Here is a 19653-nt window from a genome sequence, read left to right as displayed (position 1 = left end):
TTCTTCTGGTTGTATGTTTTGAACTTCTTTGTCACCAAAGAAAGATTCTATGATCTGACTTTTTTTGCTTTGTTTGCTCATGTTCCCAGCCAATTACTTGAGTTTTAAACTATTTGTTAAGGTAGGGTTCTGCTTCCAGTGTGGAGAATGTACTGTCCCAAGTTTTGGGGGTTTTGTGCAGCTGTTTTCAGAGATACTTCAAGGACTCGTAAATTTTCAGTTCTTCCAAGGCATGGTATGATCAAGGGCGAGGCATTTCCTGCCTGGGTTCTGGTCTATGAGTGACCACAAGCACTCTTTTCTGCTTTGGAACTATGAGGAGGATTTCCTCTCCACGACCACTACAAACTCCACCACGCCAACACTCCTCCTTACCCCAGGACTAGCACCCAGAACTGTGACCCAGATCCAAACACTGGTAAAGCAATAGAATCCTGCCTCAACACCTGCAAAGAGATTCCTGCAATCCCCTTCTGACTAGCTACTCCATTCCCCCACAGTCTGTGGGCTGAGAGCTCCAGAAGCAGCTTCCACCCCGGGGCTGTGCCGGGATTGGGACTGGACCAAGCTCCTTTCTCACTGTAGTCCAACAGACCTTTCCTACTGACCTTCTATGTTGTCTTTGGCATTTGTGGGTTGAGAAGTCTGATTCAATCTGCTAAGGGCTGCTGCAGGGTCACTGAGGCCTGGTCTTTGCCTGCGGGGCCATGCTGAACTGCCGTGCTCCTCTCCCAGCCTGGCACAATAGACCTTTCTAATCAACCATCCAGGTTGTCTTGGGCTGGAAATTTGTTTCACTCTGTCTTTGTGAGGGTTCTGCTGCTCTAGAATTTGTTTAGAGCCATTTTTTTACAGGTATTGGGAGGGGTTTGGGGGAGAGCTCAAGCAAATCACTGCTTTCACTCCCAGTAGGTCTTAGTCTTATTGCAGTTCAGAACTCCTAAGCTCAAGCAATCTACCACCCTCATCCTCTCTAGTAACAAGAACACACCACTATGCCAGGGGGAAATTTTCTTAAAGAGGTGAATCATAAGCCATATTTCAAAGAAGGAAAGTGATATGAATGGTAATCATATGAAACAGGGCATTATGCATGCACATAAAGAATAGCATGAGTTCAAACTCAGGTTTTCCTAAGTTGTGGGTTTTGATAATAAGCAGGTTTGCCTAACAGGAACAGCAAAGTGTGACCTGAGCTGGACTGAGAGATTCATGCAATTAAGTGCTGCTGGGAAAGATAATTGGTGGGAACCCTAGAATGCTATGAATGGGAGGCTCAATTCGATTTAGCCATTATATATTTCTAAGAAAAAGGAACTGATCACTTCTGAATGATTCAGCTCAGTCCAACAAACACTTATTAAGTGCCTACTATAATCAAGATCTGCTAAGGGGAATTAATACTGGAAGGAAGAAAAAAAGATAGTTCTCTTTGTGGATAGCTGATATAATAATAGAAGAGATGGCAGCTAGGTCCCAGTTTCTTCCTTATAGTGAATAAAATCCATTGTGGTCTGATGGGGTGTTGTAGAGGGAATTTATGCTCAAGTAGGGGTTGAATCACATGATTTCCTGAAGTCTCATCCATTTCAGAGTTTCTGCAATTCTAATTGTTTAATTAGAAAGGCATCTTATTCACTATGTCACCCACTGCCTTCCCTCCCCAATGTCAGACATTTTTTTTTCCATGAAAATCCCTACTTAGAAATTCAGCTCTTGACAGATGTGAAAAAAGAGCTTAGTCCTTTACAATAATTAATTAGTTGATTCTCACTATGTAAATCAGTTACCAACTTACTAGTCTAGTATTATTAATAATAATAGCTATCATTTTTATAGCACTTTAAGATTTGCAAAGGGATTTACAAATTTCATCTCATTTTATTCTCACAAACAATTCTGGAAGGTAGTTGCTATTATTATTTCTGTTCTTATAGATGAGGAAACTGAGGCACACAGTGGTTAAGTGATTAGTCCAAGGACACATCCATAGTGTCTTTAAGACACCTCTGATCAAAGTTTAGTGATTTTTCCTAATTCTTAGAGGATGACAGCAACTTAAACTGGAAATCAAAGGAACTTAACTCTTCCTCTTTCAAGTTCAAATAGGTGGCCAAGTGGGTAGGGTGCTGAACTTGAAATCAGGAAGACCTGAGTTTCAGTCCTGCCAAGGCAGCTTGCTAGCCTTGTGACCCTGAGCAAGTCACTTAAACTTTCTCAGCCTCAGGTTTTTTTTTTTTTTCTTCTGTAAGGGAATAATAATAGCACCTACTTCACAGGGTTGTTGTGAAGATTAAATGAGATAATATGTGTAAAGTACTTTGCCAGCTGTCAAACACTATATAACTGGTAGCATTATTAAGTTCCAGAACCCTAATTAGGCCATAATATTTCTCTGATACAAAAATAAGTCATGATGATTTTGATGACCTAACTTATTGAGACAGTAGGAATGGATGCAAACCTTTTTTGGAGCAGTTGTCTCTGTTCACTGAAACTTCCTTGATCATGATGACTATTTTAGACAAATACAGAAGAAGTAGACATCCTTAACTCTAGTAGTTTCACATGTGGTACAGTAAAGAGCATTGCACTTAGAATCAAGAGAGACATAGGTTTCAAATTCTATGGTGGGCAATAGAGAAGAATTTCTGATTCATTTCAAATGAAGTTTGTAGTGCTCTGCTTGAGGAGTGTAATGGTGGACAGCTATGGATGCCAGATAACCTCCCTCTTTGATCCTCAGTTTCCTCATCTATAAAATGGGGATAATAATATCTATATAGAACCTAGTACAATGTGGTGTAGTAGATAGCATGTTGGACTTGGAATCAAGAAAACCTAGGTTCAAATCCTATCCTGATAGTTCTAAACTGTGGGATTCTGAGCAGGTTTATCTCTGTGTGCCTCAGGCAACTTCACAGGATTCACTCACAGATAGGTTGCATTGGAGGAGAGTGTTCTCACACCAGGAGTTCCCCATGCTGCCAAAATCACATATTTCCCCAGGAATTCTACAGGAGTACCAACCTTATGGAGTTGTTCCTTTGCAAACCTTGAGAGTACTATGTGAATGTCAGTTATTATCATTGATTATCATTGTTGTTATATAATTAAAAACAATTACTCTTAATTATTATTTTATAGGTACAGACCCTATGATTTCATTGGTATAGTGGACTCCTAGATTAAGAAAACTACCTTCACAGATGCAGATTAGGACATTAAGAAATGATTGCAGAGGATCACACAACCAAATAAAAGTCAGAGTCAGGACTTGAACCCAGGTTTTTTTGTTTCCAAGGCCAGTTCTGTGTCTTCTGTGCCACACAGCCTCTGTTATATCCTTAAATATTAGCATATTACCTTTTGAGAATAACCAGGTGACTGTTCAGTCATTTCGGTCATGTCTCATTTTTTGTGACCCCTTTTGGTGTTTTCTCGGCAAAGATACTGGAGTGGTTTGCCATTTCCTTCTCCAGCTCATTTTACAGATGAAGAAAATGAGGCAAACAGGGTTAAGTGACTTGCACAGGCCAAACAGCTAGTAAGTGTCTGAGGTCAGATTTGAATTTAGGTCTTCCTGACTCCAGGCCTGGCATTCTATCTACTGTGCTAACTAGCTGCCCTAATCTGATGACTACTATAAAACAATACACTGATACCCATTCCATTGAAAAAATTAAATGAGGTAAGATTTATGGATGTTATTAACATGCTTTGTTCTATTTAAGTGAATGGTAAATTCTATTTATAAACAGATATTGTCATGCCCAATTAGTACATAACACTGACTCATTCAAGAATCTGTATAATTTAAGGACAACTTTGGTAGAAAAGAGTAAACCATTCACTAACTTGAAAATAAACGTTGTGGCTCCAGGCGTTAAAATGCAGTTTAGGAGAGTTGTTTGGAAATTGCTTTCAATTACTGACTTATGTGAAATTAGTGTTTAATCTAGGTCGTTGTTAAGCAGAAACCTCATCAAATGTGATTCAGGGTAATTGTCAACCCTGACCCAGTATAAGTATAGATTCATCAAAACTGAAGTATCTTCATTGGTCTGCCATCTCAGCCTTGTTGGCAGTAAGGGGGCAGAGGGAAGAAATAAACTCTGATTGTCATACTCGTACCACCACAGAGATTGATTCTTTTCAGGTCAAATATAAGTGTTTCTTCATTAGCCATTGTTAACAGCAGGAATTAGAAATCAGTAATATTAAATGATGGACTTTTAAATGAACTCAAATCAGTAACAATGACTTTTCTTTTGGTGGGGGACAGGGAGTGTAGTGCCATGTCATAAAGCTCAAGATGAACTGTATGCTCTATAAAATTCCATGGGTACTGTTAAGCTTGCTTTTAGAGGTGTGAGATTTGGACCTACTGTCAACAGCTTACTCAGAATGCGTTTCATTAGTGACAGCTGTGCTATACTTAACATGAAGAAGTAGGACAAAGACTCCAATAATAGGGTTGTAAAGAAAGAACAGTCAATTCAGACAATAGTATTCAAGGGTGACTTTTCGGTGTTTGAAAATAAGACACCTAAGGTTCTCCAGAGATAGCCTTGGATTGGAGGTGATATGATACAAAGGGAGAGTTTGGGGAATGGAACCTGAATTTGAATCTTGACTTTGCCATATCTGTACAACTTGTGTGACCTTAGGCAAGGACCTTTAACCTCTCTGGGTCTCAGTTTCCTCAAATGTAAAAGAGGGCATTAGGTTAGATTTCTTAGGGCTCTTCCATCTATAGATTTATGATCCTATGATTTTATAAACAAGGGCTCGTTGAAGACAGAGGAAAATTATTCTACACTTTGTACAATTGTTATAGACATATAAAGTAAGGAACACAATGTCCACATGCTATCTAGATGGGTCTCGTGATCCAAAAGAAACTTCACCTGGGGCTGAATAGAAAAACATCTGGAAGGCATAGATGAAAATCATTATAAACCTGTTAGCTAATGTTGCAAAATTCAGTTGACCCGAACTTGGTGAATCTTTTCCATTGGCTGACATAGATTCTGAAAATATAGCTGGAGAGAACTGAAAAGAGGAGGTGGAAGGGAACTCTTCTACCTTTTACACGTGTGTCTAGTTCCCTTCAAATGAAATTTACATATCGTAGTAGCTTAGAATGGAAGAAGCTACAATTTAGATAACTACATTGGCGATGCTTTGGAGAGAAATAACTAGGATTTCTAAGCTAGCTATGAGAACAGGCAGCAGGGCAAACAGGAAGTACTTCATTAATTAGGGACCTTTAATTTTTTTTTTTAACAGTACAAGAGTGATAGAAGAGCTTATAGAAAATTAAAACTGTGAATAATTCTAAATAAAAAGGTGGGAAACACTATGAACAGATAGTGTTACAGTTTCCTCTGCCTATTTTTTTTCCCACTGGCTCTCCTCAGCTCCCAAATATTATTTCAATGCTATATTTTGGAAAGGAAAACCATCATGCCAGTTCCAATTAACCCTGCCACTTCATCTCACTTTTTCATCAGCTCCTTGAGAAGACGTAAACCTATGAAATGATCAGATTTGTCAATTAGCAATGACTTCACTGAATTCAGATGTTTTCATGGAGGTTTTAGAGACCAAATAAATACCTATAAGTCACAATGGAATGATTAAGACAACAGTTGGGACCTTAAACAAAAACAGTGCATGTAACAATCATTTATTTTCTAATTCTACATGGTGATTGGGGAGTAGCAGCAGCCATATTAGGATGGGGAAATAACTCATTACTAGAGTTTCCTCTTGTTATTGAATATATAATTGTTCACTCAATATTCAGGGGTCTTTCAACTGTACCTGACCAAACCTATTTAAGGGAAAGGGACAGTTCAGAAGACTTCTCTTTCCCCCCCTGTTGAATACCTAACCTGGTCAGGCAATACCTAATTGTGGTATATGTCTATGGGATATGGATGGGACTAAGCAGGAATGGTCTGCCATTCAGAAGGACTGGTCTTCCTTGGATGCCCTTTTCCAACTAGGGATATTGTATTTGTGTCACAAGGTTCTTTTCAGTATTAGGTTCTCCATATCATCCAGACTTGATGAGAGGAATGAAGAAACCAAGTCAATCACCTAATATAAGAGTAGAAACTCATTGTTGTCAGCATTGTTGCAAATAAGGAAGCAGATCTGGGACAGTAAATTTTTGGGAAGGGGTTATCTTTGTCTTCAGGTTAGATTGATCTGAGACTTAGCTGTGGGCTCTCTGGGGAGTTTTTGAGACTTTGGCAGGGAACTCCCAGGACCACGGGAACCATTTCTTTGACTGATTTTTTTTCACCTTTTTGTCTATGGGCTTTAATTCATTTTTATCCTCTGGTGTCCTTTTAAACCACCTAGAAAATTTCTTCTACCAGAAGAGATTGAATTTGTTATGATTTGCTATGATTTTAATAAAAAGGACCATTTGCTTAAAGTTTAAGTAAAAGTTTAAGAGGGTTTCAAACCCTGTTTCCATTGTACAGTGATTCATTTTATCAATTGCAAGATAACAACTGACTCTGACCTTGTCAATAATTCCTACTTTCAGTCCTGGTACTCTGGTACCTGGTATTCATTTAGTATGACAAGCAAACATTAAATCAGTGTTAGATACGCAGTCCTCCCCATGAAGACAAAAAAAATGAATATCATCAAATTTTAAAAATATACACAAGAAAAAAGGTGCAAAAGGGGATACAAATAGAGCAATTTGTTATTAATTTGTTAAAATTAGTGTTACTAAAGAATTATAAAGTAGCACAACTATATATATAGAATGTATAGCACTACACACATACACATATATGTATATGTACATGTGTTTCTTAAAAATCAAATTATATATATCAAATTCACAGTTCATTTTTCAATGATCTTTCTTATTTCACTTGAATTATTTGAACTTGATGCCTAGATTACTCCAAATTTACTAGAAAAATGGTATAGCCTTTAACTTAACTTCTTAATTTGTGCCTGGCTCTATATTTGAAGAATTTTATAGGTTATTCTGGGATTCCTACATGCTCAATTTTAGTGACAACGTACTATTTGGCAGTCAGGTCAACAGTAATTAGAAATGCAGCAGCTTTTTAGCACCATTCACAGAAAGTGAAAATAAATTTCTATGTTAGAATTTTATAGTCCATCACAACATAGCCCCAATCTACCTTTCCAACTTATTTATACATTACTTTGCTCCCTGTACTTTACAGCCCCCAAAAGATGAGTTTCTTACTGTTCCTTACACATGACACACCATCCATCACTTCTGATCCTTTGCATGACTTTTCTTGCTTGGAATGTACCTCTGCTTCTTAGTTCTTGGCTCCTTCAAATCTGCTCCATCTCTACCTGCTACAGGTAGTCTTTTTTGTCTCCTCAGCTGCTAAAGCCCCATCCCCTAATTTACTATATATTTATTTTAGTATTATTTTATTATATTATTTATTTATTAGATAAGATATATTATTATATTACATAATATAGAAAATATGTGCTATATTATATATTATGTAATATAATATATAAGAAGATATGCAACATATATTCATATTATAATATATGATATCAATATATTATTATGATATATGTTATGATATATTATGATATATAATAACATGATTTGATATATGAATGTAGCTTGTAATATATTATGTCACATTACATATGACAACATGATGTGATATAGATTATATTGTAATATATGTCATCATATATGATGCATGTGATGACATGTTATATGTTGTGCTATATGCAATATATTGATATATGTAATATATTAATATATCATAACATATAATATATACTGATGTAGTTTTATGTGCACATGTCTCCTTCATAGAATGCCAAATCCTTAAGGGTAAGGACTGTTTCCCTTCTGTCCCTGTATTCCCCCACCTGGCATAGGTTCTGATAGGTAACAGACTCTCAGTCACTGCTTGTTGGTTGATTGATGGATTCTGATAAATGTAGGAAAAAGAAATGGGGATACATTCTTTAGTGATTAATGAGATTGAAAGCTCTGTGTTTTTAGTAGCTGTGGACAACTATTCTGGAAATTGAGTCCCTAGCCCGATATCCACCATAGAAGACTTGTAAGGCTCAAGTGCTGTCTTCTGAAGAAAACTGGTAATGCCTTCCTCCAGAAATTGCATTGTTTCTATTTTATATATGTTCTCCATATTCCTCTATATAGCATGTTGTTCTCCCATTAAAATGTAATCTCCTTGAGGACAGAGACTGTTCCCCTTTATTTTGGGTATCTCCAGTGCCTGGCAAATATAATACGCTCTTAATGAGTACTTTTGAATACATTGAAATAATGTGACTCTGGGCAGTTCTGGTAACTACATTGCTATGAAATAATGTTTTCAACCTTTCCCTCAGTGTTATATAGGAAGTTAGGGAGCTGCAAAAGCACTTTGAATTTCTTTAGAAGAAAAGCAAATGAACACAAACTTCTGATTTTAATAATTATTGGCATCCAGCACATGCCTGCTACATAATAGGTGCTTAATAAATGATTGCTAATTGACCAATATGCTGAAAGAAAATAAAATTTCCACTGATAATGTCTAACATCAGGAAATATTGTGGAAACCATTATAGAAGCAGTGTAAGGTAGCTGGAAAACTCCTGGATTTGGAGTTAAAGGAACTGGGTTTGAATTCCTTCTATCTGTGAAACCTTGGGCAAGTCACTTAATCCTTCTTGGAATCAGTTTCCTCATTTGTAAAATGAGGAAAGTTGAACTCAATGACTTATAAGGGCCTTTCTAGGTCTAAATCTATCCTATGATCCTTTGGGGCAGCTAAGTGGCACAAAGGATAGAGCACCAGGTCTGGAGTCAGGAAGACCTGAGTTCAAATCTTGCCTCAAATTAGCTGAGCAAGTTACTTGACCCTGTTTGCTTCAGTTTGCTCATCTGGAGAAGGAAATAGCAAACCACTCCAATATCTTTGCCAAGGAACCCCCAAATGGGACTATGAATTGTCCAAAAGGACTGAACTACAACAAATAATCCTTTATCTCCAGGCTCAGAAAGTCCATTAGAGCTTGAGATATGAGACAGGAGGGTAACAATAAAATTAAAATCAAGCGCTCAAATATCAGGCTCAAATGATTATCAATAAGCATGGTCTAAAAATCTGATGAGTGCTGTGTTACCATAAACACTTACAACTTAAGGACAAAAAATTTCAACATGATTCAGTTACAAGAGAGGATAGTTCCTCTTCTGAGTAGGTAAAAAGTCACATCTTAATGAGTTTCTGCTGCAATGAAAGTAGAACAGTAAATCATTTGTAAACCACCCATATTCACAGAGTTTTATGTACCCATAATAGAAATTGAGTGAAACAGGGCTCAGTGCCCTGGATACTCTAAATAGAAGTGAGCCAGCAATGTAAAGTAATGAACACCTGAACAAAGAAAATATACGGCATTGTAAATGATATAAAAAGGTTAGTAATGTCACCTTGGGCAAGTCATTCAACCTCTGTGGACCTCAGTTTCTTGTCTGTTAGTGAAAGGTTAGACTAGAACCAGATGATCTCTAAGGTCCCTCTTAACTCTAAATCCCATTATTCTCTGGTACTTGAGTATAAATGCTAGCCAAAACTTAGAGAGGATATGGCTAAAAAAGAATTCCTTTTCAAAAACTATTGCAATTAATGCTCTACTTTGAATCTGGACCAAAAAAAAGTTATCAGGAAGAATAGTGGTATTCCATGCAAACTTAGTTTTCCCTTTGCTCATATAAACCTTTTTTTGGGTCCAATTCATTTCGTTTATTAGGTAAGCCAGTGAAATTTAAATATATTATGAATTGTTTTGTTGTTTTTTGAGCCACCAAATCTCAAAAAAATTGTGCTTTCCTATGCTACCCATGAATGAGATTCATAGTTATTTAACCCTTTATTAACTGTAGAGCAGCATGGTCAATGCATTCATTCTTTTTAGTATTTCATTTTTTAAAAATTCAGTTATTAGAGCCCTAAACTGAATGATCAGAGCATTTGTAAATGATGAAGGAAGAGCCCATTTTAAAAAAAATGGGTAGAAATAATTGCCACAGGACTGCTGTGACTTTACACCATTAAATAAATGTTTACCAGCTTTCAATACTCTTTCTTTTCTTATTTATGCTATTACCAATTTTATTCCTGTAATACCTAATCATCATCTTTTCTGATTGTTCTTACTAGATTCCCTTTATCTGAATCTATTAATCACACAGTCTGCTTTCAGTTTCTTACACTCCTTATTTTGTATTTCTGGGATTTTTCCCTTTGCTTAATTTCTCTTCTCAAGATAATCTGACCAGTACTGACTTTATGAAGATCTAGAGATGGTAGGCCATTTGGTCTGTATAGTGTTATGTAAAAGAGACTCTACTTACCCTCATATGGATGTCATAGTTTCTGGATTTCTGTTGTTAGAGATTTGTTTTTCACAATCCTTTTTCTCTGTATGGTGACCCTTAAAAAATACATACATTATAGGAAGAGGTTAGTGCATTAAAACTACTAATGCCTTAGTGTGAATTACTTTATGGTTTTCTGCCCCAGAAGGAGAGGCTAGAACAGCATGGAAACAATAGACCTCTAGATTTGGGGTACACTAAAAAGGGAGAAAAAGGACACAGAAGGTAGAAGTGAAGGTCAAATATATGGTTTTGCCTAGATAGATAGATAGATAGATAAATAGAAGGATATGATAGGTGGATGGATAGATGGATGGATGGATGGATTTGTTGGTTGTTGTCTTTTGTTATGGAAGAGGACCCAAATGACATCATTATGTTGGGGTCAAGGTAAAGTGTGTCCAACTGTGGCTGATCACACTGATACAAGCTCAGAATGTTCTACCACAGGTCATGTGGGTACATCATGTTGGGTGGTACTTTGCCAGTGTCTCCCATGTCATGCAATCAGTTCTAACGTTCTTCAGAGAGACCCTGAGAGTGTCCTCATATCCAATGGATGTATGGATGGATATAGCATTTATTAAGAGCGTACTATATGCCAGGCACTGTGATAAATACCAAGGATATAAATAAAAGCAAACAAAGTATTCCTTTCCTTTAAGGAGTTTACATTGTAGGCAGAAGACAAGATATAAATAGGAACTGGAAAGAGGCTGGAAGGTATGCATGGGAGAAGTCAGGGAAGTGAAGTGAAAACTTGGATTCTACTTGGATTTTCTCCCCCATCTTCATCCCCATTAGAGCCCAAGTTGGTTTCAGAAGCAGAGAAGGTAGAGATGAAGGCCAAAGTAGAAGAGCCGTGATCTGGATATAGCCAGGCAATGTGCTTGGTACTATAGGTTTCTTTTCTTTGTTGCCTTCCCATTTGCCCCTGTGTCTTAGAGGGATGGTGTCTCAGCACATCTCAGCAGTTAAATAGACCTGGTGGTGCTAAGCCTTCAGCTTAGACAATGGGAAATCCTGGAGTTGCATTTTTGAGCCTTATTCCATATTACACTCCAGCAAAAGTGATTTTCTTATTTTATCCTTGACAGCAGCCCTGGGGATTTGGTAAATAGGGAGGACTGAGGTCTGCTATTATCCTCTTCATCTCAATTACATAATGATAGCTGCGGGTAAATGGCATCACTTAGTTCAATATCCTGAAAGCCCATCGAGGCCTAGTTGTTAATGGATTTACTTTCCTTCTTTGTTGGTCAGTGAAGTCAGTAGACAGAAGGCCATAAGCACTGAGTAGCTGGAGCAATTGACGATCTTTATATACTACCTATTTTAACTTCATACAGAGCTTTTCGGTTTTTTTAAGAGAATAAAGACTGGTCTCGAAAGTCTTATTTAAAAATGCTAATTTCTTTTTCAGTTCTTTAGACTGTTTCAACCACACATAGTATCATCAGTTATTATAGTTCACAATATATTAAGTGCAGAGCTTTGGAATGTAAGAAAAATAAAATCATGTATCCAAGATTTCTGAGATCATAATATAAGCTTTTCCAAATCCTTAATTCTTACCTTGTAATAGATGATATTTGAGTTTCTGTGTTTTATGTGACAGATTCTGATTAATGATAAAGGATATTCATATAATATTTTAAGGTTAATCTCTTAACAACTCTATGAGATAGGTACAACAGGTATTATTGTCTTCATTTCATAGATGAGAAAAATGAGCCTCAGAAAAGATAAGTGACTTGTTCATGTTCAAGCAGTTAGGCAGATTTTGAACTTACTCACTCCTGACTTCAAGTACCGCATTCTGCCCACTCTTACAAGTTTTCTCTATAGAAAATAGACTTTGCTCTTTGGAGTGTGTCTCATTAAAAATATGCTGAACATTATTTCATTTTAAGATTATTAAATGAAAAAAATCAAGTATATATATAAAACTAGGATGAATATCAGAATCTTATCCAATTCTCCCAGTCCAATATTTATACAGAATTGTGTGCTAAAGAACAAAACCCAAACTATGTAATTATTTAACTATAAAATTCTACCTTCTAATTTTAACTCAGCATGAATGTACTCAATAAAGAGAGGGGGAGTTGAATTCTGCTTAATATCATGCATTAAAAAAGCTTTGAATATTAGTATATTTTTTTGCTGATTTTGAAAACTTTTTTTAAAAGACAAGTTAGGGCTCTTCATGAGAATAATGTTTAGATAACCAAAAATGATTTTTTTGTTATTATTCTTTCTCACAGGCTTTCACCTCTATCACAAGTTGCCTACCATAGTGCCTGAAAGCTGCCTTCTTATCATGGTTGGACTTCTCCTAGGTGGGATTATATTTGGAGTAGATGAAAAGTCTCCACCGGCAATGAAGACAGATGTATTTTTCTTATATCTCCTTCCACCCATTGTTCTTGATGCTGGATATTTTATGCCAACCCGTCCTTTCTTTGAGAACATTGGCACCATATTCTGGTATGCTGTTGTAGGGACCCTTTGGAATTCTATTGGCATTGGGATCTCTCTGTTTGGCATCTGCCAGATTGAAGCATTTGGCTTGACTGACATCACTTTGCTACAGAGCCTGCTTTTTGGCAGCTTGATTTCAGCTGTGGATCCCGTGGCTGTGCTTGCTGTCTTTGAGAACATTCATGTCAATGAACAACTTTACATCCTGGTATTTGGAGAGTCACTGTTGAATGATGCTGTGACAGTGGTAAGTTATTTTTTCTAAATTTCATTCTCTCTATCGAATGATAACAAGCCCTACTTCCTTCTTCTTTTGCATCCATATTCCTATCTGGAAATGCTAAGAAGATGCCTCCAGGACAGTTGTGCTACATTCAAATCCTGAACTATACAGGCTAATTTTTAATGTCAGAAGAGACTTCAAAGTGATGCTGATGTATGAATCTTTAATGATTTACCATGCTGAGTTATTTCCAAAATAGTACTCTTTGATCATAATTCAAGGGATTTATCAGGTACCCAAATTATGGATCAGAGCTCATGCTATGTACATATGATATGGTGACATTATACAAATTAGAAAATGGGTAAATAATGCCTAATAATAAATAAGCCTTTTTGGAAGTGTCATTTTGAACTGTTAATGGGGAGTTTTGTTAATAAGGATTCATTTTTATTTTGTTAATGATTTTAATATAGATTTATTATTTCAGCCTGGCTTTCTCCTGTGATTCAGTAGATATGTATCTTTTTTTTTAATCAATGGATGTGTTGTCTAGAATGAAAATTAATTTATGGGATAGCACTTGCTTTGGGAGCAATGGAGTTTATCCACCATCAGCACTGAAAGTTTGGAGCCCCAGCCTGAAACCCTAGGAGGGCAGTAGGGAGAGAGAGGACAAAGGAGTTTCCTGCACACCCCCCCCCCCCAATTACATCCTGCTGCCACACTCAGGCACTATTGCAAAGAAGCTGATTAGACTTCCCACCAGCTAAAGAGCTTTAAAGCTGTCATTAATTAGGCAGATCATTTGTAGCAAAAAAAAAAAAGAAAAGAAAAGGTTCCCTCTAGGACTCAGGGCCTCAAGGCTGCAGGTTCCCCACCCCTGCCGGGTTAAACAAAGTATCCATATCCATAATAATTTTGGATCATTTCTGGTTATTTATTATTCACCATTTCCCATTATTAGTTCAGATACTCCAAAGCTGACTCTATACTTTCATCTATAAAAAACTATTTCCATTTCTTTATTAATCTACTCGATTTCTTTTTTTTGAAAGTTACATGTTGAATTTATTACATATTTAAAAAGAAAACAAGCCTGATGAAACAAAGATTCATGATTTCACATACAATCCTTTTACTCTTCTATTTTGCATATGGAAATGCTGATTTTATCTGATGTTTGTTAAGTTCAGAATAAAAAAATTCAAATAAGAAAAAATAAAATTAATTTTTCTGTGGGTTTATAAGAGTAATAATTAATCTTTACATAGTATTCAGAGGTCTGCAAAGTGTTAGTTGCTGTGTATTATCTCATTCAAGCCTTCCACAACCCTGTGAAATTGATATTTCAGTTATTGTTATTTACATTTCACAAGCAAGGAAACTAGTATTGTAGCATGGGAAAAAAAAAACAAAACAGTTTTTTAGACCCAGCAACTGGTTGTATGTCCACCCTAGTACATCCCCTTCTTCTGCTAGGGTGTCCTTTCCTTTCTTTGGAATCTGCAGGGAACCTTGTATGCTAGAAACTTTCATCTTCCAAATGATCTTGCTGATTAGAGTGTCCCTGCTTATGTACTTAGTTTTGAAAAATTAATCTGTGGTATCTGAGTGTGGCCCTGTTCCCTCCCTATAAAGTGTTTAATCTTCTTCAGCATTTCTGAGCCAGTGGTCTACATGCATAGACCAACACTAGGCTCAGGAGGTCCATCCATTAAAATATGGAGATATTTCACATTGTCTTCTATTTTTTCATTCTTTTGGTTTTGTTTTATAATTTCTTGATTTCTCATAAAGTCATTAACTTCCATTTGCTCCATTCTAATTTTTAAGGAAGTATTTTCTTCAGTGAGCTTTTAGACTTCCTTTTCCGTTTGACCAATTCCGCTTTTTAAGGCGTTCTTCTCCTCATTGGCTTTTTGGACCTCTTTTGCCATTTGGGTTAGTCCATTATTTTCTTCAGTATTTTTTTGGGTCTCCTTTAGCAAGCTGTTGACTTGTTTTTCATGATTTTCTTGCATCACTCTCATTTCTCTTCTCAGTTTTTCCTCTACTTCTCTTACTTGCTTCTCAAAATTCTTTTTGAGCTCTTCCACGCCCTGAGACCAGTTCATATTTTTTTGGAGGCTGTGGATGTAGGAGCTTTGACTTTGTTGTCTTTTTCTGGTTGTATGTTTTGATATTCTTTGTCACCAAAGTAATATTCTATGGTCTGACTTTTGCTCTGTTTGCTCATGTTCCCAGTCAATTACTTGGGTTTTAAACTCTTTGTTAAGGTAGGGTTCTGCTTCCAGTGTGGAGAATGTACTGTCCCAAGCTTTGGGGGTTTTGTGCAGCTGTTTAAAGAGATACTTCTAGGGACCTATAAATTTTCAGTTCCACCACAAGCTCCACCATGCCAGCACTCCTCCTCACCCGAGGACTGCCACCCAGAACTATGACCCAGATCCAAGCACAGGCAAAGCAAGAGAATCCTGCCTCAGTGCCAGCAAAGAGATCCCTGCAATCCCCTTCTGATCGAGTGGCTACTCGATCCCCCCCCAGTCTGGGCTGAGAGCTCTGGAAGCAGATGCTACTCCAGGGCTGCTCCAGGCCTGGGGCCAGACCAAGCTTCTCTCTCACCACAAGTCTGAAAGGCCTTTCCTATTGACCTTTTAAGTTCTGTTTGGTGTTTGTGGGTTGAGAAGTCTGGAAACCACCATAGCTGCCCATGATTCAGTCCCCTGAGGCCTGCTCTAGATTCTCTGAGGCCCAGGTGTACGGCCCACACTGAACTGCACTCCTCTCCCAGCCCTGCGCAAGAGATCTGCCGATCTTCTAGGTTGTCTTGGGCTGGAAATTTGTTTCACTCTGTCTTTTTGTAGGTTCTGCTGCTCTAGAATTTGTTTAGAGCTATTTTTTACAGGTATTTGAAGGGGTTTGGGGGAGAGCTCAAGCAAGTCACTGACTTTACTCTGCCATCTTGGCCCCATCCCTAATCTACTCAATTTCATTCTATTGAAATGGAAGAAGGTGTAATAAAAGGAGATAACATATTAAAGAGAAAAGAGAAAAGGTAATGGAAATAACCTAACCCATATTAGCATGGTTATAACTCAGTCTAGTGGCAGCCCTCTGGAATGTGTATGACCTGGGTTCAAATCTTGCCTCTGATTCTTCACAATTTTTGTGACCTTGGACAAATCATTGTGACCCTGGGACTTAGTTCCCTCATCTGTTAAATGAAGAGATTGGACTAGATGACATCTAAGTTGCTTTACAATCAAATGTTTTCTTTAATCATGTCAGTTAATCCAATTAGTAAATATTTTATTGACAAAGAAAATCTATTCCTCTCTAGTAGGAAACTTTACTACGAATAAGTTACTCCATAAACCATAAATCCTAGTTCTTTAATCAACTGTTTGTTAACAATGATTTGTTAATAACTTACCGGGACTGTATTTTAACTGGAAATGTTTTACACCCCATTAAAATTCCCAGAAGAATCCAGTTCCTTCACGCTGACTTGCATATGAATTTGTGCACCTTTTTTCCTTGACAAAGCATTTTGTTGTTATTGTTATTCAGTTGTGTCCAACTCTTGGTGACCCCGTTTGGGGTTTTCTTTGCAAAGAGACTAAAGTGGTTTGCCATTTCCTTCTCTAGCTCATTTTACAGATGAGGAAACTGAGGCAAACAGGGTTAAAGGACTTGCCTAGGGTCACACAGCTTATAATTGTCTGAGGCTGGATTTGAAGTCATGTCTTCCTAACTCCAGGCCCCATCACTTTGTTCCCTGTGCCACCTAGCTGCCCTTGACAAAGCATAGAAGAATATATAAATTCACCCAAAAGTCATCATGAAGGAATAGAATGTCTTATGAATCGTCACGGGTCTCATATTGTAAGACTAGGATTCCTAGAAGGGTATGACTGAATATTGAAAAAGAGAATACACTAAAGAGAAGTAATAGCTGCCTACTCTTTACCTGATGTTGCTGTGTAGGGAAGTTTATAGGTGTTGGGAAGTCAGATCAAACCATTAATGTAAAATTTAGAATTAAATGTTAGGCCTCCATACTACTCTGCCCCTCCCTTTTAAATTAATTCTGTGGTTCAGTAATTTATTCCAGGGCTTCTTAAACTTTTTCTACCCACAGTTCCTTCATTGCTTCTTAAACTGTGGGTCATGACCCCATATGGGGGACCCATAGTTTAAAAATATTCATTTTTAAAGGATTGGGATTTAGAGGAACTGAATCAATTGGAGAAAATCATAGTTAACAGGAAGATAGAAATGCCTGTGCGTCCCCACTGTGGACCCACACCATGTTAGTCCCATAGATACACAAAAGAACCTTTGGTAAAATAATATTTCATGTGTGGAGAGGTTGGGAAGGCTCATTATAGACCTATGCTTTGGTAATAAGATCCAGAGGCACATGCAGGGCAGTGATGTACGTTTCGGCATAGAACCATCAGGAAAAAAAAATGATTGTGGAAAGAGAAAGAGTACTGACACAGGCTGGGGCAGTGGGCCAAGCCAAGGAGCTGCCATTCCAAGTCTGAAAGGAGGAACAAGGACAGAAAAAGAAAGAAGAGCTATCCAGACCAAACAAAAAGGAGTGTAGTTATTCTTTAGATGTGGATGCACTTGTCACATGGCCAATGGGTATAGGTCAGTCAGAAGTATGGTGCAGTAGCTGCAAATGAAAGAGACTTTCATAGCACAGCATACATTCAGTGAGGGAAAGGATACACCAAGGAATCCTATGGTTCTGGCTACACAATGCCAAAATATCAGTCAATTCAGTTGAAAATTCAGTTCAGCAAATGAATATTGTGTCTGCCTAACACCAAATAATTAGTTTGACTGACTTATTTTTCACTGAATTGCCTGAATTTTTTTTTTAACTGACTTGTCCAGATATTTGGAATCATGGAAACACAGCCTGAGATATCTCATGTTCACTAGGTAGGTGCTATCAAGGAGTATTAATGGAACTATTTTATCAAATATTTTTGGATTAATTATTTCATTCTTGTTATGGAGCATATTTAAGGCTCTCTGTAAATGAGGAAAGTGGTAGTAAGCCCATATTAAAAAAAATTGCAAGTCACTTGGATCTAACAGAGTTAGGGTTGGAATTTTTTTAAGAGAAGAAGCATTTGCTTATACATAAATCTCTTGTTGATAAAGAGAAAATGGGAAAATGTAAAGATCAGTAGTTTATGCACTGTTGGCCCAAGAGGAATATGTTGAGGCACATGCTATTCTAGGTATGTAAAATTCAATAGCCAGTCAGTCAATAAACATTTAAGTACCAACTCTGTTCAAGGCACTGTGCTAAGTACTGGGGATAAAAAGAAAGGCAAAGAGACTATTCCTGTTCTCAAGGAGCTCACAGTTTCTGTGCAAGACACAATGTGCAAATAACTATGTAAAAGGAATTAATTAATGGAAGGAAGACACTAGCATTAACAGGAATTTGGAAAGGCTTCCTGTTTAAGGTGGGATTTTTGCTGAGACTTGAAGGAAGTTAGGGAACTCAGGAGGTAGAGGTGATTATGGAAAGAACTCTATACATGAGGTAGGCATGTGAAAAGGCCAGGAATTGGGAGATGGGAGATAGGATGTCTGATTTGAAGAACAGTAAGGAGGCTATTGTCAATGGATCAAGGAGAAGGTGATGGGATATGAGATGTGAGAAGACTAGAAAGATGGAGAGGACACGTATGACAAACTCAGGCTTTTATATTTTATCCTGGAGGTGATAAGAAGCCACTGGAGTTTATTGAGTAGGGAGATGACATGATCAGACCTATGCTTTAGGAAAATCATTTGGGTGCCCGAATGGAGGATGGACTAAAATAGGGAGAAACTTCAGGCAGACAGACCAATCAGCCCATTATTACATAGTCCAGGTATGAAATGATGAAGTCCTGAACCAGGATGGTTGATGGAAATGTCAGAACAGAGAAGGGGGCCTGAATGAGAGATGTTATGAAGGTAAAAATTGACAGGCCTTGGCAACAGATTGGATATGGGAGGTGAGAGAGAATAAATAGTTGAGCATGATATCTAGGTTGCAATCTAGGGGATAGGGGAAATGGTGATGTCCCCAACAGTAATAGAGAAGTTTGGATGGGGATAAGGTTTGGAGGGGAAGATATTGAGGTCAGATTGGCACATGTTGAGTTTGAGATGTTTATAGGACATCCAGTTCAAAGTGTCCCATAGGCAGTTGGAGATGTGAGACTGAAGGTCAGCAGAGAGGTTGGGGCTGGATAAGTAGATTTGAGAATCATTAGCAAAGAGGTGATAGCTGAATCCATGGGAAATGATGAGATTACTAAATGAAATCTTATAGAGGGAGAAGAGAAGAGCAAAGGAGACATGACTTGATGATGATCCAGCAAAGGAAACTGAGAAGGAGCATTCAGATAGGTAGGAGGAGATGAGAGAGAGAGGAAGAAAGAGAGAGAGAGAGAGAGAGAGAGAGAGAGAGAGAGAGAGAGAG

The 19653-nt window shown here is 37.5% G+C and overlaps 1 protein-coding gene across 1 annotated transcript in view; it reads left to right on the top strand.

The window, feature by feature from the left end:
* LOC114046301 (sodium/hydrogen exchanger 2) overlaps positions 1 to 19653 on the top strand; it is a 112927-nt gene that overhangs the window by 13423 nt on the left and 79851 nt on the right. Inside the window, exon 2 of the mRNA XM_027866603.1 lies at positions 12709 to 13172. Coding sequence (XP_027722404.1) covers positions 12709 to 13172 — 464 coding nt within the window. The remainder of the gene's footprint in view (positions 1 to 12708; positions 13173 to 19653) is intronic.

This window comes from Vombatus ursinus, unplaced genomic scaffold (genome assembly GCF_900497805.2).
Source record: "Vombatus ursinus unplaced genomic scaffold, bare-nosed wombat genome assembly UNPS02014781.1, whole genome shotgun sequence".
NCBI classification, from domain to species: domain Eukaryota; kingdom Metazoa; phylum Chordata; class Mammalia; order Diprotodontia; family Vombatidae; genus Vombatus; species Vombatus ursinus.
Note: the sequence above shows the minus strand (reverse complement) of the source record. Positions and strands in the feature narration are given on the sequence as shown.